Here is a 27,101-nt window from a genome sequence, read left to right as displayed (position 1 = left end):
CGCCAAATTTTTAATTGCTTATATCTCAAAAACCATTACACGGACCTTTCAATTTTATTCTGCTTTTTAAGTTCCTTTATTGATATACTATCAATTTATAGCAGTTTTTTCTTTGAAACCTTGATATTTTATAACAGAGGAGCGAACATCCTTAAGGAATAAAGTTTAGTTTTCATAAACTTCTACATCAGTCTATTTTCAGAGCCCATAGAGATTATCGTCGTAATCGACAACTAATCAGACATAAGATGAACATTATATCGTATGTTTCCCAAATGACTATTTATCCGTTTTTGTGACGATGACAATGGGAGATAATTTGACAATGAAAATCAGCTGTTCAAAATCCTTAGTGACCTAAATTTTCTGTTATCTTTCGTTCACCTGTCCTTTACCCTGCTACCTTATAAGAGTTTCAGCACACGAAAATGACCTCTGCAAGTGTTTCCAGATTTTCTCGGCTACTACGCACAGTTTGTAAAAGGTAAATTCAAAGATGCTCATGACAAGTTGGTGATCCTGGCCAGAATTTGCAGAAAACACAGTTATTTCGTAGTGCATTTCTATTAGACAATAAATGCAAATTATAAAAATGACATTCATTATTATCATTGGAAGATCCAGGACTATCATTGAAAAGGGGAGGGGCAGAAATAAAGATTATGGGGTAGGGTGGGGATGGGGGAGGGAGCACATTACTGGTAGTCAAAAATGAAAAAAAATAATTTAAGGTTCATGTGGACCCTTTGGCTAAAATGGCTGCATTTTCACCTCATAATTTACTCTGAGTACAGACAAACCTGCGCATCTGGAAAAGTTTTAAGGCATAGCATGCCCTAGATAAACTTCTAATGCATTGTATGTTTTAGAAAATTTAAAACTTAACTGGATTTAGCAGTGCACTTTTTTTCGTCCCTGCAGAAGATGATAAAATTAACAAACAGTTGAGTTTCACTTGATATGGTCCACTCCTGTACACAGTTTAAATCACCAATTATTGTCAGGTATCTATTGTCCATCTATTGTCCATGTCAATCAAAACAGTTCACTTCAATTATTACCTGTGGGGAAGTTCTCAAACCTCTTTCCCAACTTAGTTTATTTTGGCACATTCTGGAGGAATGAAAAAAAGTGCACTGCAAAATCCGGTTAAGTTTTTAATTTTCTAAAACATAAAATATATTTGAATTTTATTTATCTAGGGCATGCTATGCCTTAAAACTTTTCCAGATGCACAGGTTTGTCTGTACTCAGAGTAAATTTTGAGGTGAAAATGCAGCCATTTTAGACGAAGGGTCCACATGAACCTTAAAGTACTTAGAATGTCAAATTTATGGCTGTAAAGATTCATACACCTCATTTTCATGATCATCGATAATTGTCAGTGTAATTTATACCTTTAGAAAGACTTGTTTTGGATATCAACCCTCCCCCTTTTCTTAATCTTCAATTTACTGACCACATCTACAAACATATACCATGCACGATTAATGTAATTTTCTTGATAAGTATTGTTATACACACACACATTACTTTGTTACTTGAAATTGTCTTGAATATCTGAAAATATATATTTTACTGATAAATTTCTTGAAATGACTTCATGGATAGGATGGCTCAATAAAACAGTCATAAATTTTTATAATTTCAGAAATTTTTATCAACCTGAGATAGCTGGGATTCAATTTAAAGGTATAAAGTTTATCTGATTTTCATTTCAGTTCAAATGACATAAACTTTAAGCATGTAAAAGATATGACAAAAGACAACTGTAACATAAAATATTGTCCCCCATGAAACATTGTCCGTTGGACAAAATTTCATATGAAATAGTGTCCGCAGACACTATTTCATATGAAATATTGTCGGCAGACACTATTTAATAATGAAATACTGTCATTGTCCATGAAATTTTGTCACCTCCTTCAGGACAATATTTCACTATGAAATTCTGTCCATGACAACATGGACAATATTTCACTATGAAATTCCATCCATGACTATATTTCACAGTGAAATACTGTCCATGAAAATATTTCTTAATCAAATTAATACAAAGTTAAAAACATTACAAACGACAGTGAACCAACGTCTGGTAAATCTAAGAATCCCTAAAGTGGATATCTCGAGTTAAAAAGAGTACACAATCATGAAGCATGCACATTTTTAGATTTTATAACTGAAATTATTTTGTAACACAACTTACGCAAGAATATATTTTATATTTCAAACAAATATTTATTTTAACATAAGCTAGTTTAAATTTGCATAAATACTTTATAAATGGTTAATAGATTAAAGAATTGTGTAACCAATAGGGGCGCAGTTGGGACTCTTGTCTTGTACTAGATCACGAAGGCTGCATTTCTGATATTAGAAAATGGTAATTCAAACATTGGTTGTTTTCTGTCCATATGTTGAATGAATCGGGATTGATCCCTTTCTGTTCTCTTCCATCTTTTGACTTTGTTCTTCTTAGTTGTTAGATTTTCTTTCGTTTTCACTGATGGTACACGAGCAAAACACATTCTAGCATAATATCCCTTTTTTCCACAGTTAAAACAAGTTTTAAAATTTGCAAAACAAATTTTGTAATGCAATACTCCGCATTTACCACATACTGGTCTTTGACTAGGAAAGTTCCATAGTCTCCATTGAGGTCTTAAATTAATCTCCATATTGTAGTTGTTCTTTAAAATAGGTAACACTCACTTGCTTCTGTTAAAGGTATCTAGGATCGTTGTTGAGCTAGGAAGTCAACATGCCCGGGTCCTCCACCATATGTAACCAATAGGGGAGCAGTTGGGACTCTTGTCTTAGCTCCCTAAATGTTACGGGGTCATGATTTTATTTGTAAAATCATTAGAAAAACTATTAAATCTTGAAGGTCACCAATATCAGGAACTAGTTGTTTCAGTTCACGAAGATCCAACACATTCAAGTTATATAATTTAATTCCAAGCCAAAGTACTAATATAACATATACAAAGAATCTTTTCAGGTCATTATGGAACAACTGCTGCAGAGAAAGAATATGCATTTGAGGTGATTTTTTTCTCAATTTCTTTCCTTTTTATGCATTATAAATTTTTTTGCATATATTTCATGTACTTATGAAATCAAAAAAAAGTTGAAACTAGTCATTATTATATGATGTTAAGATTGCAGGAAGATTGATCTCATAGAAGAGGGTCTGGATGGGGTATACAAAATAGAGAAAAAATGGTTAAGAAAAACAGAAAAGAGAAAAATAAAAAAAAAATAAATAAAAAAAAAAATAGAATCCACGACTGTCATGACTGTTTGCACACTTGTCTTCTTTGATAAGAAGTTTTGATTCTTTTGCTGTTTTCCCTTTAAACATTAGATTTTTCAAACAAATTGATTCTGATTAAATGTGAAATGATGTATTTTATAATATTTTTTCAGATGGCCTGCTCAAACATCAGATATGGAGAAGGAGTAACAAGGGAAGTAGGAATGGTAGGTTATTTTAGAACTGGTCATTCTAATTGTAATACAGATTCTGTGTCCTTGCTTACCTTACAAGGATCTGACAATGCCGCATTCTATTTTCTGTTTTAAGACCTGTTGGGATCCCATGAATATGTTGTAATGATACACACCTTAAAAAGTTTGAAAGCTGAAATTTCATTGGCTGATTTATAAATTACCAAACAGCATGAACAGAGTGTTAATTGATCCTTTTAATTCCCTCAGGCGAAGTTGACCTTAGATAAATTTGGCTATTTTTTAGGTCTTTTTTGGTCATATAGCTCTTCAAGTGATAAGGTTATTATACATTTTCAGCTTTCAAATATTTGGCTTTGAGCACTCCTGATGACGGTTAATCCAGAAAAGCCCTTCAAACACATGAAATTTATAACATGTTATTTTCATTTTTTGTAAGTTAAGCGTGGAGAAAGGATCTGTTCATTGTATTTCAATCAGATTGTTAATTGGTGTTTTCTAAATCATTAGTCTTTCAATTTCAAAGTTTCACATTTGGTAAAGTTTCAGGGTTAGAAAATTTTACATGATTGATGGTTTACAAATTTGTATTATAACATATATACTGAAGCATACCTTATCATTCCCTTTCATTGAAGCCAAGAAAATTTGATGAAAAATTTCCCATGTCAGCATGTATAATTAGTGTTTTAAAATATCAAATTATCAGCAAACAGAAAGTGGCTGCACAGCCGATGTAAAAAATAGCTGGACAAAAATGGCTTACACACTACAATTCAACTTTTATCAAGCTGCAGACCAAACATTAAATCATTCCCTTTCAAAGAAACAAAAAAAACTTTGATGAAAAGGTCTATTAGACAGACAGAGTCCAGCAGTTACTATTGATTGTCTTTGGTAACTGTTATACATGACACATTTGTGAAAGCAGATGCTGACAATATTTTTTTTTACAAGGACACAATGACCTTCATCTGAAAAAATTCAAGAATAAGTGTACTGACAAGCATTTTGTTTTACAGGATTGTAATAACTTTGGTGCTAAGAAAGTATGTTTGATGACAGACAAACATCTGGTCGATTTAGATTGTGTAAAAACAGTTCTACAATCACTGGATGACAATAAAGTCAACTACAAACTGTACTCTAATGTCAGAGTGGAGCCCACCAATGAAAGGCAAGTACAAACTCTTTATGTAGTGTTAAAGGGGCATTAGCTGTCAAATTCATGTTCACCGATTTGACTCAAATTCCCATATTTGATTTATAACATACTAAAACGTATTTCCAAATTATAAAAAGTCCCAAATAAACAATTTACAATGCATGGGCTCAATAATTTGTGTAAGCATTTGTGGGTATTTTAGTTTAGACGCCATCTAATTAACTATCAAGGTGACCTCCGAAGACTGCAGGCGGTTATGTAACCCGATATAAACATAAATATAGATATACATAGATAGATAGCGAACTCATGCAATTGGATTTTTTTAGGTCTTTTTGATTTTTTAATACAGGTTAAAATATGCGTTAATTAATGTTTTTACCTGTATAAGAATGAGTTTTTGTGGATCGAATCAGTCAATCAAATGGTTTACCCTTGTTTCACTTTCAATGTTGACATTCTTTTTCTTCTAATAACTGAACACGCCTAATTCATGCGCAGAGCTCCAGATAAGCTGCGTATTTGCGTGATCACGCAATACAAATGATTAAAAACCCAATGCAATTGCCCATTGCAGGGTTCAATAACCCAATTAATTCAAAGGAAAACCCAATTATATGCCAAAACCATGAGTTCTTAACGCTTTTATTCGCTATCGTTTGCGTTATTTACCCTTATCTAATTACAATCGTCGCGTAAATCTATTTTTATAATATTTATAATTGGAAATTTCCTTTCGTTCTAAAAATAGAGCCCTGCATCAAGTAGCTGAAATGGGTCCCTGTTGGAATTTTCCGTTGCTCAAAAGGTACACGTGTTCATGAAAACATTTCGATCTTCTCAGGGTTTATCCAATTAGCGTTTGTCATGTTTTCATACTTTTTTCGAATTGCTCGGGACTTATCGTAACATATAATGAATTAAAACGAAAGTAATGTCCGGTAAAAATATTGAATAGAAGCATGTTTTCAGCTTCTTTTTGATAGCTGAGGACAAGTTATGATGATAACAAGACTCATCTAGTGTTTTATGAAGCGTCCGTCGAACGCACGGGCGTGTTTGCGTACCTTAACGAGAACATTGCTAGAACAATAAACACGGGGTTTCTTCAAGAACGAAATCAGTTGGAAAAAGTGAAAGGCCAAATTAATTATGACATGATATGTAGTTGGAAAGCATCGGAAACCAAAAGTTCTAATAAGGGACAACTTAACCCAGATTTATGTTAATTAAATTAAACAAAAACATTCAGGTATAATTTTAGTTTATATATTATTTTTTCATTTTAGTTGAGTGAATACACATATCCGTTTTTTTACGTCAATGCAGCTTGACACTTTTTTTATTTTGGTCTAATTGTTCTGTATGCTTAAGATAGCTGTCTTATTGGCAAGTGTTATTTATTTATTTAATGTTGCAGAATTATTTGTATATTGAAGTTGAATGTGGTGTCCGTAATTAAACCACCCTTTAAACCTGGTCAAGGTTTTGGGGTATATCTTAAATCTGGGAACTACTTATTATTTTTATTAAAAAGTAGATCTGGCAAATAGGTGAAAGGACTGGCAAAACTTTCTTACAGCACCTAAATTTCACATAAATTACATAAAAATCTTAACACTAAGCCACACCTACCCCAAATAAACTGTAGGATATCATATGGGATCTAGAAAGGTAATTAGTTACTGTCCAACTATTGATACCAGCTGCAGTTTATATAAGTTACGAGAAAATACAAAACTGGCAGAACGTTTAAAACGGGACACAAATCAAACGTACAATTGCTCGTCAGTGAATAAACCAAACAAAACAGCTAGCACATATACAAAGAAAGAAACATATTAAAGATGGAAAAACATCTTGGGTTCATATAGTGTGATTATAACATGCCTAAATATTCAATATTGTGTTGATGAAAAAACCCAATACATTAAGGAGCTTGGTGGTGAAAAACCCAATTTGATATTTGCTTGAGGGGTGAATCGGAATTGATAATGCAATTAAAAAACTCTATCACCCAATTACATAAAAAAATGATGGGTAAAAACCCCAATTTGTGAATTCTTATCTGGAGCTCTGCATGCGTAACCTATCTCTAGCTAAGGGGTTAAATTGAAAGTCACATGAATACGGATTCAATGAGGTCGAATTATTCACTTGCAAGTGTATAATTCATCAGCGCTGTTTCTTAGCTTATTTTGGCAAAATTGAACTAAACTGGCTGCTAAAAGCGAATTATTATTTCACTATTTCACATTCAAAAATGATTGAACCAAAAAAATCATATTTTATTTTTTTATATATCTCGTAACTAGTGCCCCTTTAAGTGGGGTAGTTTGATCAAAGACAAATACAAAGTGTATATTCCTCCACCAATAAGAACTGGTCAATGATTTTTAAATGAAAGTCAAGATAATACTGCTTTGTTAATATCTTTGAGTTATGTAAATTTGTTTCCTTTTCTTTCCTGTATTGCAGCTTTCAGGCAGCCATAGATTATGCCAAGGAAGAACAATTTGACCTGTATATTTGTGTAGGAGGTGGGTCAGTGATTGACACATGTAAAGCAGCCAATTTGTATGCCAGCAATCCGTCTGCAGAATTGTTAGATTACGTCAATGCCCCTATAGGCAAAGGTTTACCTGTTACTCATACATTGAAGCCACTTATTGCAAGTAAGTACATTAAAAAAAAAATAAAAATATAGGGAAGGACCTAAGTTCACCAAGGACACCAGTCAGACAGTCAAAACCAGTGAAATTCTTGTTGGACCAGCAGACAATGGTAGAAAGAGAACTTTTTGTGCCAAATATGCAATGATTTTTTCAGATTTTTTTTATATATGCTAATTGCCCAGAAATTTTATGGTACCGGTAAATTATAATTTATGACTTGATCATGTTGATTGAATGTCCAGTGAACCACCCAACTACTTTGCCATCTCTGGAAGACAGAAAGCACAGTTTTAATAATATCTGGATATTTTCAGTGAACCATCCAACACTTTTGTCATCTCTGGAGGACTGAAAAGACAGTTTCAATAATATCTAGATATTTTCAATAATATATTAATGTTGCAAATTGCTTTTTTCTTTTTTCATTTTGCTATTTCTAGGGAAATTCGTTTTCACAATGTTTTATTTTTCACGATTATTTTGACCCTTATATTTGATATTCTATATATTATATATAAACTTATACAGATCATATTATATATATATCTTGCAAATTGAATTAGAAAGGGAACAAAGTTTACATTATGTACAGTGATTCATTTATTTTTGTGGGTAAAAATTTTAGTGGATTGAGGAAAAAACATATTCTCATTGATATTTGATTTCATGGTTTTGTCAAAATCTACCTACAAGCCTATAGAAAATTACCTCTTTGTTGGATCTTTAAATTGATGGTTCACCTATAACGACGAAATCCACAAAAAATGTTATTCCACAATAATAGATTAGTCCACAGTTTGTAAAAAAACACTTTTCAGTCAGTGTCAACTGCATTTAGATAGTTTCTCTGTAATATCTCTGAACTACATGGTAGATCAGTGACACATCATTTTTTCACAGGGGGTGGGGGACACAGACAGCATTGGGTATTTGAACTTGCCCTCTAACGGTTTCTTCTTTATTTATAAGTTTGTTTTTCAGTTATCTTTTCTTTAACTCCATATCATCCTTATATTATTTTCAGTAACAACAACAGCAGGAACTGGTAGTGAGACAACAGGAACAGCAGTGTTTGATTATCTCCCCTTGAAATCAAAAACAGGTTTGAATCTTACTAGTATATGATAGAATGTAAACAAAGTTTTTTTTATTCAGCATTTCTCCAAGAGTCTGAAATGTAATGGGCACTCTTTTGTTATTTACTCACAGTGTTGTATATAAAATTACAATGGCTTATTTGTATAAATTCTCATCAAAGTAAATAATATATTGAAAAATAAGAATGTGTCCATAGTACACGGATGCCCCACTCGCACTATCATTTTCTATGTTCAGTGGACCGTGAAATTGGGGTCAAAACTCGAATTTGACATTAAAATTAGAAAGATCATATCATAGGGAACATGTGTACTAAGTTGATTGTACTTCAACTTCATCAAAAACTACCTTGACCAAAAACTTTAACCTGAAGCCGGACAGACGGACAGACGGACGGACGAATGGACGAACGGATGCACAGACGGAAAAACATAATGCCCCTCTACTATCGTAGGTGGGGCATAAAAAAACCATAAAACAATCCTTTTGTCAATTTGGTAATAAAGGCTGGAAATATATTTACAAAAACATTTATGTTCGCTGATGAAATTCAAAATCATGACCTTGTGTAATGCCAAAATATAATTATCGACAGGATGTAGAACGTGTGAATTGCTGGATAGTAATACATGTTTAGTTATGTGTAATATTTAAAGCCCTCACTACAATGTTCAATTGATTATATAACCTTTAAGAACAAGATTTTTCAAAGGACCAATAAACTTATATGGATCACGTCTTGTTTATAAGGATTACTTAACTTGAGCAGGAACATTAAGAATTGTCAGAAATTACTCAATAAAATATACAAGAAAAATGCCTCCCCTAAGGGAGAAATAACTATTTACAGAACTAAGAATTACTATCCTAAAGTGAAGTAACTCCTATTCAACTATGCAATATCAAAACCAGCTATAATAATGTCTAAGGGAAATAACTTTTACTTGTTTAGAGAAATGGATTGAGAACTGTTAGATATTCATTCTTTTACCTTTATTGTAGGAATATCCAATAGAGCAATTCGACCAACATTAGGTATTGTAGACCCTCTTCATTTACGTACTATGCCAGAGAGAGTAGCAGCTTATAGTGGTATAGATGTTTTATGGTAGGTTAGGTTAGAAAAACTACCCAGATATATTGTGAAGGACAAAAATTTAAAAATATTTGAACATTGGTTTTGTTCATAACAGTGACTGATAGAAATTAGAACACGAGAGAATCTTTTAATAGAACATAATATATTAACAGTGAAATTTACAGGATTATGAATGGCAAATATGGGAGGAAAATATTGAAATAGATACTGTGGATTCATAATTATTCATTGGATACCAATTTTCCTGGATTTCGTGGGTACAGGTGAACCACGAATTTAAATGTTCAATGAATTACAAATTTTCTATCAGGTTGTATACAGACTTTAGCAAAACCACGAGCTCACATATTCATGAAAAAAGCAAGTTTTCCGCAATCCATGAAAGTTGGTACCCACGAAAATAACTGAATCCACAGTATTAACATCTTTATGACTTTACATGGACATGCAGAGCATTTCCAATCTAAAATTTTGAATTTGTTTTTCCTGTAAAATGACAATGACAAAGTAGCATTAAAAAATGTTAAGTTAATGTTGATTGAACAAATTACAATGTATTGAAGAGATAGAATTACTTTGAAGAGGGACATAAAGGGGGATATCTGCACGGACAAACACGAAATAAAATGTCAATGAAAAAAATTTAAAAAAACAGGCACAGTTACACATTACTTTTTCACCAAATTGCACAAAACAAGGTGAATAATGAGGTTCAAGCATGAAAACACTTGAAATAAAAATTTCAAACACTTCACATAAAAGAAACCTTTTTCCACCCTCTTTGAACTAATTGGTCAGTGGTAATACTTATATTAGTCATTTTATACACTTGAAAAAGTAAGAAATATTTACTGGTATAAATTAATTTATCAGACTTTCTATTTCTTTTCGATGTTTGAATAATGTCACCTTATCCTTTTCCAAAAAATGAATTATACAAGTAATTTTTATGCAAACCCTGATATTATCATATTTTGGGGGTTCAAAATGTGCCTCAAAAATTTTTTTCTGGGTTGCTTACTATTTTCTTGTAATAAAGAGTTCAACCCTTTATCTTGTGAAATCCCCAAGGGTGACTGGGGAAAAGAAATATGGTCACCATTGGTCTTCCTCCGACAGGCAGTAGAACCCTTGCCAAAGTGGGCCGTCTGTTTGGCTGTGCGGGATGTATCAAGTTTGCAGCCACGTCCGGTCAGAATGGGGACGTTAAATCCAATGCCTCGTGTAGAGAGAGTGTCACGCTCTTTGCACGTTAAGAACCCTTGTAACAACTCTTTGAGAGGTCTGTAGGTGGCCTGTTGCTCGGCAAAATTTCTGTCCATATCCAAGATACTCTCATTTCCCTTGGCAGTCCAAATTTCCCGACCTTCATCCCGGATGGCCTCTACTGTAAGACCTACCTATTGTATTCATTGTTAACTTGTTCTCTTCCTGAACATGCATGACATATTTGCCACTGGACGTTAAGCAACCAACAATCAATCAATCAATTTATCTTGAGAACTAAAAAAAGATTTTTTTCCTTACATAAGTAAAACAAAAATGACTAAGAGAGATAACTCTACTCCTCAAATGATTTCCCTTTACCAGTAAATAGAAAAGAACAAATATTACCCCTGGCTGTAAATAGACTTGTTAATTTTGTGACTGCCAATCCTGATTTCAGCTACTATAGTACTATTTTTTCTTTCTTTTCTTTTTGGTCAAATAGCCCTTCAACTATTTCAGATATTATACATCTTTGATTTCAAATATTTGGCTTTGAGCTTTCCATGAGGAAGGTAAATTCAGAAAAGCGCTTCAGACGCATGAAATCAAGAAAGTCTTATTTTCATTTTGTTTTTCAGTCATGCTATTGAGTCATACACAGCAATACCATACAGAGACAGAGTAACTGGAAGACCTGCCAATCCAAACTTAAGACCCGCCTACCAAGGTTGTAATCCAATCAGTGATATCTGGTGCATGCATGCATTAAAGATGACAAACAAATATCTTAAAAGGTATGCATATGCAAACTGAAAGTCGTTTAATGAAATTTAGAAAAAGGGATGTAAATATATTTATTTCTGAACAAATTCTTTTGAGTCATAAACTATATCTCTGCAAAACTTTGTTATGTAATGCCTCATGAGGTGATGAAGACCCTATTAATTTGGGGGTAAATAATTAAAAGGTTAAGATCTCAGCAACCCCCAATTGACTGAAGTTTGAGTAATTTTGTTCTTGAAGTTATCTTTTAAACCATATATCAAACAATACAACAAAAATCAGTTTCACCTAGTACTACAAATCAATAAACATGATAAAGATTACAACTCAGCTTATACATCCATGGTTCTTCTGTAGTTTCTTTTGTGTTGTTTACACTTTCTATCTCACTAATGTTTACATCACATTTATTTTTATTTATATTTTATATATTATGAATTATTTTGTTTTATATATATTAAAATTAGCATTATATATCGAAGAAAGGGGCTGATTATATTTAAAAAAAAAGGCATTCTCAGCTATACCTTTTTAGCACAAATGTTAAATTTATTTGCATGCTGGCAGTATCTTTTGTTTTTTGAAAAAGGATAACTATATTGCGATGTTTTTATTAAATCCACCAGTATCAGGTTGGCAAGTTGGCAATAAAAAAAGTTGCATTCATAATTTTTAGTAGTAATTTTCCATCATATCTATATCTGGATTTACAGTATTTTAAACATTTTTTTTTTGTTATTTAAGAGTTTTTCATGTTTTTAGTTTATTATATAGAATATTACCTAATAAGATTAATGAATATTTGAATTCAAAGAGCAGTTTATGATGCAGATGACATTGAAGCCAGAAGTAATATGGGATTAGCATCAGCTTATGCTGGCATTGGTTTTGGTAATGGTGGTGTTCATTTGTGGTACGACTGAATACCACATTTCATGTTTTATTTTTATTTTGCTTTTTTAATGGGTTCTTTGGATAGAAATGATAAAATGGAATACATACATTAATTTATCTTTATTGTTTCATTTAAAGTTAAACAATAACTAAATGCTGAGAAAATGAAATTGAAAAAAAATGTGTAAATTACGTATGTTGATGACTAGCAGCTATTATCAATACCAATTATAATCAAACATATAGAATTAAGAAATAATTAAGAAATATCTTAAAGGTTCAAACTGTCTTGGTCAAAGTTAACCTTTATAGATGAATCTGCCTTTTTTATGTGTTTTGTTGAGGACTTTTGAAATCAACATCCAGTTATGAAGACGGTTTTATATTGAACAATAAAGAAAATTATGCCAAAGTTTCAATGTATTCCATTTTTTATTGTATGCTTGCTTACTGTGAATTCATTATTGTTTGTGGTATTCCAATTTTCATGTATTTGTGGGTATAGGCATACCATGAATTCAAATGTTCAACAAAATACAAAATTTCAATAGTCTTGTATGCAGAATTTGTAAAACCTCAAATTCAAATATCAACAAAAAAATGCAATTTTTTGTCAATCTACGAAAATTTGTATCCACAAAAATGAATGAATCCACAGTGATTAGAAAGAGTTATTGTTTTAGTCATTTTAGTCTTTTGTTAATATATTGGAATTATCCAAAAATTTGGATTGAAATTTTTTTCAAGCAGAGTTTCAATGGGGAAATTATTTTTACAGAAAATGCAACAATTCTTTTTAGAATTTGCAACTCTTTTATCAATAAAAATATATAATGGATATCTTTGATAGTGCCAAAGTGTTTCCAATTTGTTATGATTGATTCAATATATCTGATTGTTTGGTTACATGAGTATCTTTAATCATGTTTATGAATGTTACTGCTTGCCTTATCTTTGTACTTTCTTTCTAGAATTGTAGATGTGATGGTTAACTAACAGCATACCAAATATCCTTATTTTTGTATTAATAGCATGACTTTTTTTTATGCCCCTGCCACTAAGTGAAGGGGGCATTTAGTGTTGCCCTTGTCCGTCCGTACGTCTGTACATCCCAAAATTGGTTTCTGTTTTCTAACTTTTGTTTGCCTCAACTAAATTTTATGAAACTTATACACAATGCTTATTACCACAAAACGCAGATCAAGGTTGAATAAGGGTGGCGTCACTTTTACAGTTCTCTAGTTATGTCCCTTTCTAATGTTATATGCAAGAGGGGCATCATCCGTGTCCCATGGACACATTCTCCATTTATTTCTTTAATATCTGATTGTCATTAACTGCATCATTTGTATTATATATGGAGGACATAATTTAACTGGAAAATATGTAATGTATTTTATTAGGGAATTAAATTTTTCACCTTTATGTATGCAAATCTTTGGGTCATAACTTCTGAAGTTCAGTATAAACAATATTTTGTTTAGAAAACAAATCATAAACATGTACAGCAATTCAATGCAAGGATTGGAAAACAAGTGTCAAGTAACATATACAAATTCATCTCCTAAATAAGATTTCAACATGACAGGTATTTGTATGCAGCATTTTCTGACATCTTGATATAGAGTTTAACAGTGGCAATAATGAATGCATGCAAAAATGTTTGAATTTACTGTACTTTTTGTTAAGTATAAATATCAGTTTGTTTTACTGAAATTGAGCACTCCTGAATTAAAACTACTTTGACATTATATATATTCATATATAAATATATCGTATCCCAAGGCTGAAGGTTATATACAGGTTTGATTGTATTCAAAACCTTGTTTAACACAGAATAATCTGTGGAGGGAACATAACTGATTAAATCAATTTCATTTGGACTCTTGCTGTATAAAGGTGTCTCATTTGCAATTATACCAAATCTCCTTATTTTATATACCGTAAACCAACTTACTTTTGTGAGCAATTTATTTTCCTGAATTTAGCGAGTAGAAAAATAATTTGAATATAAGTCGTCTAGAAAGGGATCAACGTGAAAATAAAGTATCCCGGAAAAGAAGTTGGTTTACTGTAGAAAAAAATGTTTTTATTTGAAAAATAACAAAGAAAGTTCATTGTTTTCAAATTGTTGTATATGCATTCTAGCTTTTCCTTTGCATCTGTCTTTTCCAGAAGATCATGATTTAAACAAATTTTCTTCTTAAACATTGTTTTTGTAGTTAATTTAGGACTTAATCTGAACACTATATATAAGATGTGCAGCCACCAGTGACAAATGGATTCATAAAATCCCCCCAAAAATTCACTTTTGAGACTCTCCTGTGTTTTACTTCAGAGCTGTTTATGACAAAGGTGATGTCGAAGCTAGATCAGAAATGCACATGGCAAGCTGTTATGCTGGTATTGGGTTTGGTAATAGTGGAACCCATTTATGGTAGGAATCAGATCAACTGGAATAGTTAAATCCTTTAAAAATGACAATTGCACAGATCAACTGGAATAATTAAATCCTTTAAAAATGACAATTGCACACTAAATAAGGATTAAATGACCTATTTAGAAGCGTCTTGACATAATTTGGAATTATAAAATAACATAATACAAGAAAATTGTGTTATGCCATCAAAATTTTCATATTCATTTTGTGTTTGTTTTCTTTTGGATTAGAGGTTAACCTCAAATTAAGGAGGTTGACCTAGGTGAATTAAAACTTGAGAACATCACTGAAATGTTTGAGTCAAATATTTTCATTAAAATATATTCTAAACTTCTACATAACACAGATAGTTTTTAATTCTGTTTCACATGATTTCTTAAAAATACATAGATGAACATAACTATTATAAAACACATAACTGATTGAGAAGGAGTTATCTCCCTTTATAAGGTCTACTCTTAAACATTGCCTTTTAAATTCTCAATTGTTACTTCTGAGCTGTTTGTGGTGAATGAGATGTGGCAGTTTGTTGCAATGCTTTAAGCTTTCCTGCTGGTAATTAACTTTTCGATAACTTATGCATAGTAATTACTAATGGTTTCATAATTACTATATTGAACTGTTTTTCATTTAAACAAAACTAATTTTCTTGTCATTATTAATTGATATGATATGTGTAGCAATGGATATATAATTTAATACGGCTTTGTGAAATTGTAAAATTTATTTATGATATAGACTTGGTTTTGAATGCTCTTTATATAGAATTAACTGCTAACCTCATTACGAAATTTTATTCATTCAATTTTAATTATACTGTATACATTTGAAACCCTATACATTGGTATCAGAACAACTTTATCAACATCAATTAGTTCATTTTAAAAGTTTTTACAGTTGATTTAGTTTTTTTCAAATAAGTGATTGAATTATCAGCAGTTCACTAACCTTCTTGGAAAATTTTAAACCTTTGTTTTAAGAATTTGCTGAATACATAAAAACGAAAATGAAATAAATTAATTATAAAGATGGAATACTTAAAAATGTGATAAACAATTTTGAAATCAAGATAGTTTCATTTTTTTATTTAAGCCATGGTATGTCATATCCTATCTCAGGACTGGTTAAGAATTTCAAATCCAAAGATTATGACGATGATCATCCTATGGTGGTAAGTTTCATTGATAAAATACAAATACTATGTAAATAAAATGTAGGTATAAGGTAAAGGGTAAGTGCAGTAAGGGTTATATTTGACAAAATTTTAAAGTCAGATATGCAAGTTTACATTACAAACATAATTTTAAAAGATCTTTTTTGTTGATACATGAGATCTATGTTCCAAGTCTTGAAAAGTCAATGTTTTCAAACATTTTCGTGAAAAATCAAAATTTGTGTTATTAGTGACATCATGAAAAGAACACTATTATGTACATTATCAACAAAAAGAACAATTTTCTGTCTAGTTGTTGTTTATGACCCATTGAGATATTGGTCAATAAATTCTTATTATAAATTTTTGCTGGAAATACGAGCCATATTACATGTATTAGGACCTTATTGAATCTACTCCTTTTTACACAAGTTTGTCAAAAATCTCTGCAAGGATTTGAATAACTTCACCCGGCTAATTGACAATGCCCCTATTACTTTAAAAGTCCATGAGTTCATGTTTATAATACTACACTTGGATCAGTATAAAGCATTTAGTATTCAATCAAACCCCTACATTGTATTTTTGGCTCCAAAACTGGACTTGCAAGAAATTATAATGAGCTTCAGTCGAGTAAATTCCTATTCAACCATGTATGAAATAAACATACACAGCAACAAAAAGTAAATAGCCACATAATGGTTTGGTTAATGGTTTTGACAATTCATTAAACATGTTTCATTGCCTTGTACCATCCATTTAAATGAGCTGTGAAATGTTTGGGTAGGGTAAATTTTATGGTAAAATGTCTTCAGCGAAAATGGTGAACATTAAACACATGATTTATTTCTTTCAGCCACATGGACTGTCTGTTATAGTGTCAGCCCCTGCTGTGTTTAACTTCACTGCTCCAGCTTGTCCAGAGCGCCATCTACAGGCAGCAGAGTTTTTGGGTAAGTATCAGAAATGATTTGAATTTCAGTTATTTTGCCTATTGCTAATGAAAAATATTTCTGGATTTGGTTAAAAGCTGTTAGAAAAAGGACACTTGAAAGGGATGGAGGTGTTCTCAGATTTATATGAATTATGTTTTTTTAATTCAAAGTCAAAATTATCCCAGAAGTATTGCCCAATCTTTTTAAGTAAACTTAACACTATAATTTGATAGTAAAATTTAAAGTAAACAAACTTTGAGATGTTTCTAGGTAAACACTAGATTTAATGTCCTCATTCTGACTGGACATGGCTGCATATTTATAAACCAAAAGTGATACCCCAATTTGGCAAGGGATTTACTGCTGGTCTGAAAAATTCCAAAAGTGACAAAATTTGTATACCCTAGTCACTATTGATAATGATAGGGGAAAACAAACAAAAATAGTTTGTTCTATAATAGAAAGATAGGAATAAAGAGAAAAATGATGTGAATAAAAATGATGCAATGATATCAGTAAATTGAATGGTGTAAACTTTAATGGAATGATATGTATAAAGAGAAAAATGATATGAACCATAATAATAGGAATAAAGAGAAAGATGGTATGAACTATAATGGAATGAAAGAAATAAGAGAAAAAAATGTAAATAATGATGGAATGATAGCAATGAAGAGCAAAATGGTGTTAACCTTAACAGAATGATAGGAATAAAAAGAAAAATGGTGTTGACTTTAATGAAATAATAGGAATAAAAAGAAAAAAATGGTGTTGACTTTAATGAAATAATAGAAATAAAAAGAAAAAAATGGTGTTGACTTTAATGAAATAATAGGAATAAAAAAGGAAAAAATGGTGTTAACTTTAATGAAATAATAATTGTAAATAAATTTAACAGTGGCAATCAACAGATCTGCCATGAACTCACACTTTTTTTACAGGTGTGGATGTCACAAATAAAAGAAAGGAAGATGCTGGGCCAATTTTATCAGACAGACTTAGACAAATCATGCAAGATTTAGAAATGCCTGATGGCCTGGCTGCCTTTGGATACACATCTGAAGACATACCCGCTCTAGTCAAGGGAACATTACCTCAGGTATGTGCTTAAGGGGATAAGTTGAAGCAAACATGGTTAGAAAATGATATGAAAATGCCTGGTTATCTCATTAAATTTCAGAAGATATGAGGCAGTAAAACACAATGCAGCAGTTAAAGAGATGCCTTGATATGGGTAAACATTATTCTGCATTGTCCTTTCAGTTTAATAGGTATGGAAAAGTAATGGAAATGCAGGATTCAGAGATAGCTTCTATTGATATACTTGAAAATAGAACTGTAATATCCTCTGTAGTCTGCTGTAGATAAATTGTCTCTGAATAATCTTGACGTGTTTAAACTGATGACATGCATTCACTTATGAATCTTTTCACTTCTTTTTCATGGGATGAATTTACGGTTCTCTGGTGGGTCTGCCTTTTTAGCTCACCTGGCCCGAAGGGCCAAGTGAGCTTTTCTCATCACTTGGCGTCCGTCGTCCGTCGTCCGGCGTCGTCCGTCGTCGGCGTTAACTTTTTACATTTTGAACTTCTTCTAGAGAACCACTGAATGGAATGAAACCAAACATGGCATGAATGTTCCTTATGAGGTGCTGACCAAGTGTTGTTACTTTGTAGCCGATCCATCATCCAAGATGGCCGCCAGCGGGGGACTTAGTTTAACATAGGACCCTATGGGAAATGCATACAAATGACTTCTTTTAGAGAACCACTGAATGGAATGAAACCAAACATGGCATGAATGTTCCTTATGAGGTGCTGACCAAGTGTTGTTACTTTGTAGCCGATCCATCATCCAAGATGGCCGCCAGCGGGGGACTTAGTTTAACATAGGACCCTATGGGAAATACATAAAAATGTCTTCTTTTAGAGAACCACTGAATGGAATGGAACCAAACATGGCATGAATGTTCCTTATGAGATGCTGACCAAGTGTTGTTACTTTGCAGTCGGTCCATCATCCAAGATGGCTGCCAGCAGGGGACTTAGTTTAACATAGGACCCTATGGGAAATACATACAAATGTCTTCTTTTAGAGAACCACTGAATGGAATGAAACCAAACATGGCATGAATGTTCCTTATGAGGTGCTGACCAAGTGTTGTTACTTTGTAGCCGATCCATCATCCAAGATGGCCGCCAGCGGGGGACTTAGTTTAACATAGGACCCTATGGGAAATGCATACAAATGACTTCTTTTAGAGAACCACTGAATGGAATGAAACCAAACATGGCATGAATGTTCCTTATGAGGTTCTGACCAAGTGTTGTTACTTTGTAGCCGATCCATCATCCAAGATGGCCGCCAGCGGGGGACTTAGTTTAACATAGGACCCTATGGGAAATACATACAAATGTCTTCTTTTAGAGAACCACTGAATGGAATGGAACCAAACATGGCATGAATGTTTCTAATGAGATGCTGAACAAGTGTTGTTACTTTGCAGTCGGTCCATCATCCAAGATGGCCGCCAGCCGGGGACTTAGTTTAACATAGGACCCTATGGGAAATGCATACAAATGACTTCTTTTAGAGAACCACTGAATGGAATGAAACCAAACATGGCATGAATGTTCCTTATGAGGTGCTGACCAAGTGTTGTTACTTTGTAGCCGATCCATCATCCAAGATGGCCGCCAGCGGGGGACTTAGTTTAACATAGGACCCTATGGGAAATACATACAAATGTCTTCTTTTAGAGAACCACTGAATGGAATGGAACCAAGCATGGCATGAATGTTTCTTATGAGATGCTGACCAAGTGTTGTTACTTTGCAGTCGGTCCATCATCCAAGATGGCCGCCAGCGGGGGACTTAGTTTAACATAGGACCCTATGGGAAATACATACAAATGTCTTCTTTTAGAGAACCACTGAATGGAATGAAACCAAACATGGCATGAATGTTCCTTATGAGGTTCTGACCAAGTGTTGTTACTTTGTAGCCGATCCATCATCCAAGATGGCCGCCAGCCGGGGACTTAGTTTAACATAGGACCCTATGGGAAATGCATACAAATGACTTCTTTTAGAGAACCACTGAATGGAATGAAACCAAACATGGCATGAATGTTCCTTATGAGGTGCTGACCAAGTGTTGTTACTTTGTAGCCAATCCATCATCCAAGATGGCCGCCAGCGGGGGACTTAGTTTAACATAGGACCCTATGGGAAATACATAAAAATGTCTTCTTTTAGAGAACCACTGAATGGAATGAAACCAAACATGGCATGAATGTTCCTTATGAGGTGCTGACCAAGTGTTGTTACTTTGTAGCCGATCCATCATCCAAGATGGCCGCCAGCGGGGGACTTAGTTTAACATAGGACCTATGGGAAATACATAAAAATGTCTTCTTTTAGAGAACCACTGAATGGAATGGAACCAAACATGGCATGAATGTTCCTTATGAGATGCTGACCAAGTGTTGTTACTTTGCAGGCGGTCCATCATCCAAGATGGCCGCCAGCGGGGGACTTAATTTAACATAGGACCCTATGGCAAATACATACAAATGTCTTCTTTTAGAGAACCACTGAATGGAATGAAACCAAACATGGCATGAATGTTCCTTATGAGGTTCTGACCAAGTGTTGTTACTTTGTAGCCGATCCATCATCCAAGATGGCCGCCAGCCGGGGACTTAGTTTAACATAGGACCCTATGGGAAATACATACAAATGTCTTCTTTTAGAGAACCACTGAATGGAATGAAACCAAACATGGCATGAATGTTCCTTATGAGGTTCTGACCAAGTGTTGTTACTTTGTAGCCGATCCATCATCCAAGATGGCCGCCAGCCGGGGACTTAGTTTAACATAGGACCCTATGGGAAATACATACAAATGTCTTCTTTTAGAGAACCACTGAATGGAATGAAACCAAACATGGCATGAATGTTCCTTATGAGGTGCTGACCAAGTGTTGTTACTTTGCAGTCGGTCCATCATCCAAGATGGCCGACAGCAGGGGACTTAGTTTAACAAAGGACCTATGGGAAATACATACAAATGTCTTCTTTTAGAGAACCACTGAATGGAATGAAACCAAACATGGCATGAATCTTCCTTATGAGATGCTGACCAAGTGTTGTTACTTTGTAGCCGATCCATCATCCAAGATGGCCGCCAGCGGGGGGCTTAGTTTAACATAGGACCCTATGGGAAATACATACAAATGTCTTCTTTAAGAGTACCACTGAATGGAATGAAACCAAACATGGCATGAATGTTCCTTATGAAGTGCTGACCAAGTGTTGCTACTTTGTTGCCGATTTACTGTTCAAGATGGCCACCAGGATATTTTATTAAATAACGGGACCAATATTAATCAAAATTTGGCCTCAATCATTATTTGGGTATCTGTTATGATTTTTATCTATCTTTACATGATTTCTAAAACCAAAGTAGAGTCAGGTGAGCGACACAGGCTCTTGAGAGCCTCTAGTTTTCCAGGCCTTTATTGTCCTTTAAATGAAATTAAAAGACAGGACATTTGGATCAATATTCAGTAAAGCAAACATGAACTTTAGTCCAAGTTAAGTAATTTTAAGTATTGTGTGGTCATGTTTAACAGGGTCCATATCAATCAATTCCTGTCACTCAAACATTTTAATTTATCAAATTGACAAAGATTTCATGTTAGCATTTGATTAAAAAAAAAGAATGACATGTGTACTTTTGAAGGGACTGAAATGTTAGTGGTGTGTATTAGTATTTACACAAAGTATTTATGAGGACAATTGTAGAAAGATACATGTTGTAATTTATTAAACTTGATGAATTCATGAAAAATATTACTTTCCTTATCTGTTTTTGACATTTTTACCCAATATATATATAATGGAATTCTATGCGATTGTCATACAAGTGAGAGGTTTAGCTAGCTATAAAACCAGGTTTAATCCACCGTTTGCTAGGAAATGCCTGTACCAAGTCAGGATATAAAATGGCAATTGTTTTCCATTTGTTTGATGTGTTTGAGCTTTTGATTTTGCCATTTGATAAGGACTTTATTTTTGAATTTTCCTGGAGCTCAGTATTTTTGAGATTTTACTTTTTATGTCCCCTCTGTAGGGGGGGCGGGGGGGGTAGGGGGGCATTAAGTTTTACCCTTGTCCGTCTATACATACGTTGGTTTCCGTTCTCTAACTTTAGTTTGCCTCAACCAAATGTTATGAAACTTATACACAATGCTTATTACCACATAACACAGATCAAGTTTGAATTTAGGTGGTGTCATTCTATCTGTTCTAGAGCTATGCCCCTTTACAAATGGAAAAATTGCTGAATTTTTCGTTTCTGTTCTCTAACTTAAGTTTGCCTCAACCAAATTTTATGAAACTTATACACAATACTTATTACTACAAAACTCAGATCAAGTTTGAATTTTGGTGGTGTCACTTAAACCATTTTAGAGTTATGCCCCTAAACAAATGGAAAAATTGCTGAATTTTGTTACTATCGCTAACTTAAGTTTGCCTCAACCACATTTTATGAAACTTATACACATACTTATTACCACAAAACTCAGATCAAGTACAAATTTGGGTAGTGTCACTTTTACCGTTCTTCAGTTATGTCCCTTTATAACTTTATGTGATATGCAAGCGGGGGCATCATCTGTGTCCCATGGACACGTTCCCCATTTATTTCTGTAAATTATTACATGGATGTATTCTTGATACATGCCTCATATGTTTATAGAGTGATCCACATTATATACTCATACTGTATTTTATTAACCATTGTCATGCAGAAGTGTAAGATTTCTTATTCATTTGAGGTATCAGTGGTGGGGATCAGTTTCCGTTAGGGCTGTGACAATACCCCAAAATTGTGATGAGTTGAAACTGAAATCATAAAAAAAAATAAGTCTTCTTGACATTTTGTTGGCACACACATACATACATTCTATGAATATGAATGATTTCAGCTTGGAAATTTACCCATGCTGATTCGAATAACCTTTGATTAACAATTTAAAGATCAAGAATAGCAATAAGATCTCATGTTTAATTTTTTATTGTTCAGAAACTTGATAATGTCACTCCCATGTTAGTTGATGTTAAACCATTGTGGTGACGTCAGCCTATTCATTTACCGTGGATTCTTTTTCTAGAATCAACGCTTCCTAAATCTGCCGCTGAAATTGACTCACCAAATTATATTCAATTGTTTCCTTTGTGTGCCTGATTTCATTAAGTTTGAATTGGCTAATTTACTGATTTCTGTTCACTAATGGAATTAATTTAAAAACTTACCTTTAATTTTTGTAATTTTTATATGCCTTCACTGGGAATCGAACCCTTCCTTGAAATCTGTTATGTGTGACTGACATCAACAAATCGACGAAACCTCTCGGCTACCAATGGGTTACGCTATAGATGTCTATTTTATATATTTAAATGAACATCTGATATACATCGGTTCATCGGACACACAGGGCTTGTACCTTTATATAGACACAATAGGCAGTTGTATAGTATGAGTTGGTAGCCGCGAGGTTAGCATGGTTAAAATCAATGCGTTAAAGATAGGGATTTGTCGCTTTAGGTTCGAATCCCTGTATTCTCTCTGTTGTTCCAATTCTTAAGTTATCCTGTTTTTTTTCTAATTTTGCATGTTATAGTGGATATTTTTGTAATAATAGCGAGTTTTACCGGGTTTTGTTATTATTATTGGCTATTTCACATGTTTGAAACAAAAATGATTACATTCTATTTCACAATTTTTGTTTTATAAATATAGTATGATTTCATCTGTTTTACTATATAATTTTCCAAAGGTTTGTTCGCAAATTCCTATGCGAGAAAATCGTGATGTGCCTAAAGTGCTAGAAAAAATTCGATAACATACTTATTATATATACTTTATATATGCATTTTGGTCGGGTTGTTGTCTCTTTGACACGTTCCCCATTTCCATTTTCAATTTTATTAGAAATAATTTCGAATATGTCTTATTTTGTATAACAGATAATATTCATATGCCTGGTAATATAAAGATCTTTAAAGTAGAGGTGTTATAATTGTATTTTGTTAACCAATTAATTGTGATCTGAGATTTATCAATGCATCGTTGGACACGATAACATGGTTATTTAAACTCACTTACAATACCTTATGATTAAGAAAAGACTTTAATTTTGAAAAGAAATTAACACAATAGTTTAAGTTATAGATACAATGGATAAGCGTAGATTCCTGAAAAACAAACCATTCGCCCTCCGGGCTCATGGTTTCTTTTTCAAGAATCCACGCTTATCCATTGTATCTATATAACTGAATCCATATCTTTGGTTTTTTTTTCGAAGATACATATTGACCTCTAGATGTTATTTAGGTGCTGTGTCATATACATTTACTCAATATCTCCTCATGTCTATCATACAACATTCAAATGGACTATTTTCATATTACCAACTTTTGATTCCAGAGTTAATATGTTTTTGACAGGTTACCTTTTCTGTGGTTTTGGCATCCTGGTACTGGGCCAAGTAAGAGCAACTTGAAGAAGTAAAATCAACCTTACAATCGGTACAATTTGGGGGGGGGGGATTTACTGATTTATGTTTTCTTTACATGACAAAATGATTGGAAAACAGAAAACTTCCCCCCCCCCCCAAATTGCACTATTATATGTTTGATTTTACTTCTTTTGGTTGCTCTTACTTGACTGAGTACTAGGATGTTCTACCACAGATGAGGTAACCTGTCGAAAAAATTATACAAACCACAGTCAAAAGTCGGTAATACGAAAATAGTCGATTGAAATTTTACTGATTTTTGTCTCAACAAATTTTTCTTTTAAATTTCAGCATAGAGTTAACAAATTGTCACCAAGACCACAGACAGAAGATGACTTTGCTATGTTGTTTGAAAATAGTATGAAGAATTACTGATCAAATTGTTATAACAATTCTAATGCAATGAACAAATGTAGTGATTTCTATAGATAATCAGATGTAGCAATGAAAAATGGAACACAGGGTAATTGTTTTGATGCTTACCAATATCTTGTATTCCTATATATCTGATAGGAATTTTAGAGGCAGTGGAGTGCCAGTAAAACTAATATTTTCATATCTCATTCAATAGCATTAACTCTACAAAAACATCTCTATTCTTTTAATTCCTTTTTGATAATTTACAGAAGAAATAATTCCTTTCTTTTTACATTGAACAACTTAAATGGAATAGAATTAAATTCCACATAATAATGTTTATGCTTTTTCTGCACATATATTCAGTACGTTTGCTCAGTTGAAGTGAATTAATGAAACATTTATAATTCAACTGTTGTTTTTAGGTAAACAGTAGATATTTGGGAAATAGAAACATATAAATTGCATTCTTATGTTTGAGAAACAGTGTTTTTCTTTTTCTCTCCTATCACATTGTTTTTTTTATAAATATTTTGTAGTATCTAACTTCCCATATGATATATTTTTACTTTTCAATGCATGCTTAAGTTAGAAAAGTATAATCAAGCTTTATATATTACTGAATAATTTCAATCATCAATTTTGTATTGCCCCTTTTGTTTCAGTATAGTTGACTAATGTTTAGACTTAGTTCAACATTTCTGTTGTTGCTTAGTTTAATTTCAAAACTGTCTTTAAATTCTAGTCTTGTTTAACAGTGGTATATAGTTGCATTGTAACATTGTATACTGTAAACCTACACTGTTATGTATAATATATATACAAGTGTCTTTGTTTGTATGATTCGAACAGATTTGAACTGCTTTTTAAAATATTTGAATATATTATGTAAATCAGATTTTGGATTTATATATATATATTTGTTAATCACAAAATTGTTATGCTCTTTGATATATAATACAATTTATAGATAAAATGATTTGTGTTTATTTGATGCCTGATGTTTTCCTAAACCTCCAACAGCAATAGTAGCAAAAGAGGGACAAAGAATACCAGAGAGACATCCAAACTCATAGATAAAATACAGACTGACAACGTCATGGCTACAAAAGAAAAAGACAAACAGACAAACAATAGTACACAAAACACAACAAAGAAAATAAAGACTAAGCAACACAAACCCCACAAAAAAAATTGGGGGTGATCTCAGGTGCTCTGGAAGGGTAAGCAAATTCTGCTCCACATTTGGCACCCGTCATGTTGCTCATGTTATTACAAACCCGGTAAATAGCATCTCTGTCCTCAATGGTTGATTTAATCTTCACTGATTTTAATCCTGGTATCTATGATGAGTTTATAAGTATTAATTTATTACAAATACAGTTCATGTGTTGCAGTTTTTATACGACCGCAAAAATTGAAAATTTTTTGGTCGTATATTGGTATGACGTTGGCGTCGTCGTCGTCGTCGTCGTCGTCGTTGTCGTCGTCGTCGTCGTCGTCCGGCGTCGTCTGGCGTCGTCCGAAGACACATTGGTTTTCGCACTCTAACTTTAGTTTAAGTGAATGGATCTCCATGAAATTTTACCATAAGGTTCAATACCATAAAAGGAAGGTTGGGATTGATTTTGGGGGTTATGGTACCAACAGTTAAGGAATTAGGGGCCAAAAAGGGGCCAACAATAAGCATTTTTGTAACTTCCAGACAATAACTTGTGTGTAAGTGTATGGATCTCTCTGACATTGTACCACAAGGTTCCATATTACAAAGGGAAGGCTGTAATTGATTTTGGGGGTAATTGCCTCAAAATGTTAGGAATTAGGGGCCAAAAAAGGGGCAAAAAACAAGCATTTTTCTAGTTTCATGACAATAACTTGTGTGTAAGTGTTTGGATATTTCTGAAATTGTACTACAAGGTTCCATATCACAAAGGGAAACCTGGAATTGATTTTGGGGGTAATTGCCCGAAACGTTTAGGAATTGGGGGCCAAAAAGGGGCCAAAAATAAGCATTTTTCTAGTTTCCAGACAATAACTTGTGTTCAAGTGTATGGATCTCTCTGAAATTGTACTGCAAGGTACCATACCACAAAGGGAAGGCTGAGATTGAGTTTGGGGGTGATGAATCATAAGGGGGTTCAAAAAATTTTGGGGGGGGATTTTTTTTTTTCTTTTTTTTTTCTTTTTTTCCTTTTTTTTTTCTTTTAAAATTTTCCATTTTAAGTTGGTTATTT

The 27,101-nt window shown here is 33.0% G+C and overlaps 1 protein-coding gene across 3 annotated transcripts; it reads left to right on the top strand.

Moving 5' to 3' along the window:
* The first annotated feature begins 282 nt into the window (after positions 1-282).
* On the top strand, positions 283-25,843 carry LOC127723611 (hydroxyacid-oxoacid transhydrogenase, mitochondrial-like). Of its 3 annotated transcripts, none has more exons than XM_052230307.1 (14): positions 283-484; positions 1,652-1,692; positions 3,002-3,045; positions 3,430-3,483; positions 4,494-4,648; positions 7,115-7,311; positions 8,336-8,413; positions 9,412-9,517; positions 11,356-11,511; positions 14,733-14,831; positions 15,927-16,005; positions 16,844-16,940; positions 17,864-18,021; positions 24,802-25,843. In XM_052230307.1, exons 1-14 carry the CDS (start codon positions 429-431, stop codon positions 24,883-24,885), a joined length of 1,404 nt encoding a protein of 467 aa, XP_052086267.1. In that variant the 5' UTR covers positions 283-428; the 3' UTR covers positions 24,886-25,843. The 3 variants fall into 3 exon arrangements, with proteins under 3 accessions (XP_052086267.1, XP_052086266.1, XP_052086269.1); XM_052230306.1 differs by lacking the exon at positions 14,733-14,831 and adding an exon at positions 12,315-12,413; XM_052230309.1 differs by lacking the exons at positions 1,652-1,692; positions 14,733-14,831 and adding an exon at positions 12,315-12,413.
* Positions 25,844-27,101: the final 1,258 nt, after the last annotated feature.

This window comes from Mytilus californianus, unplaced genomic scaffold, assembly GCF_021869535.1.
Source record: "Mytilus californianus isolate M0D057914Y unplaced genomic scaffold, xbMytCali1.0.p SCAF_13, whole genome shotgun sequence".
Lineage (NCBI taxonomy): Eukaryota > Metazoa > Mollusca > Bivalvia > Mytilida > Mytilidae > Mytilus > Mytilus californianus.
Note: the sequence above shows the minus strand (reverse complement) of the source record. Positions and strands in the feature narration are given on the sequence as shown.

What these genes read in the sequence shown, in the direction of transcription:
- LOC127723611 (XM_052230307.1), top strand. Translation starts at nt 429, where the DNA reads ATGACCTCTGCAAGTGTTTCCAGATTTTCTCGGCTACTACGCACAGTT. An exon ending in TAACAAGGGAAGTAGGAATG is followed by an intron (nt 3,484 to 4,493) that starts GTAGGTTATTTT and finishes TTTGTTTTACAG; the next exon opens with GATTGTAATAACTTTGGTGC. An exon ending in TCAAGGGAACATTACCTCAG is followed by an intron (nt 18,022 to 24,801) that starts GTATGTGCTTAA and finishes TTTAAATTTCAG; the next exon opens with CATAGAGTTAACAAATTGTC.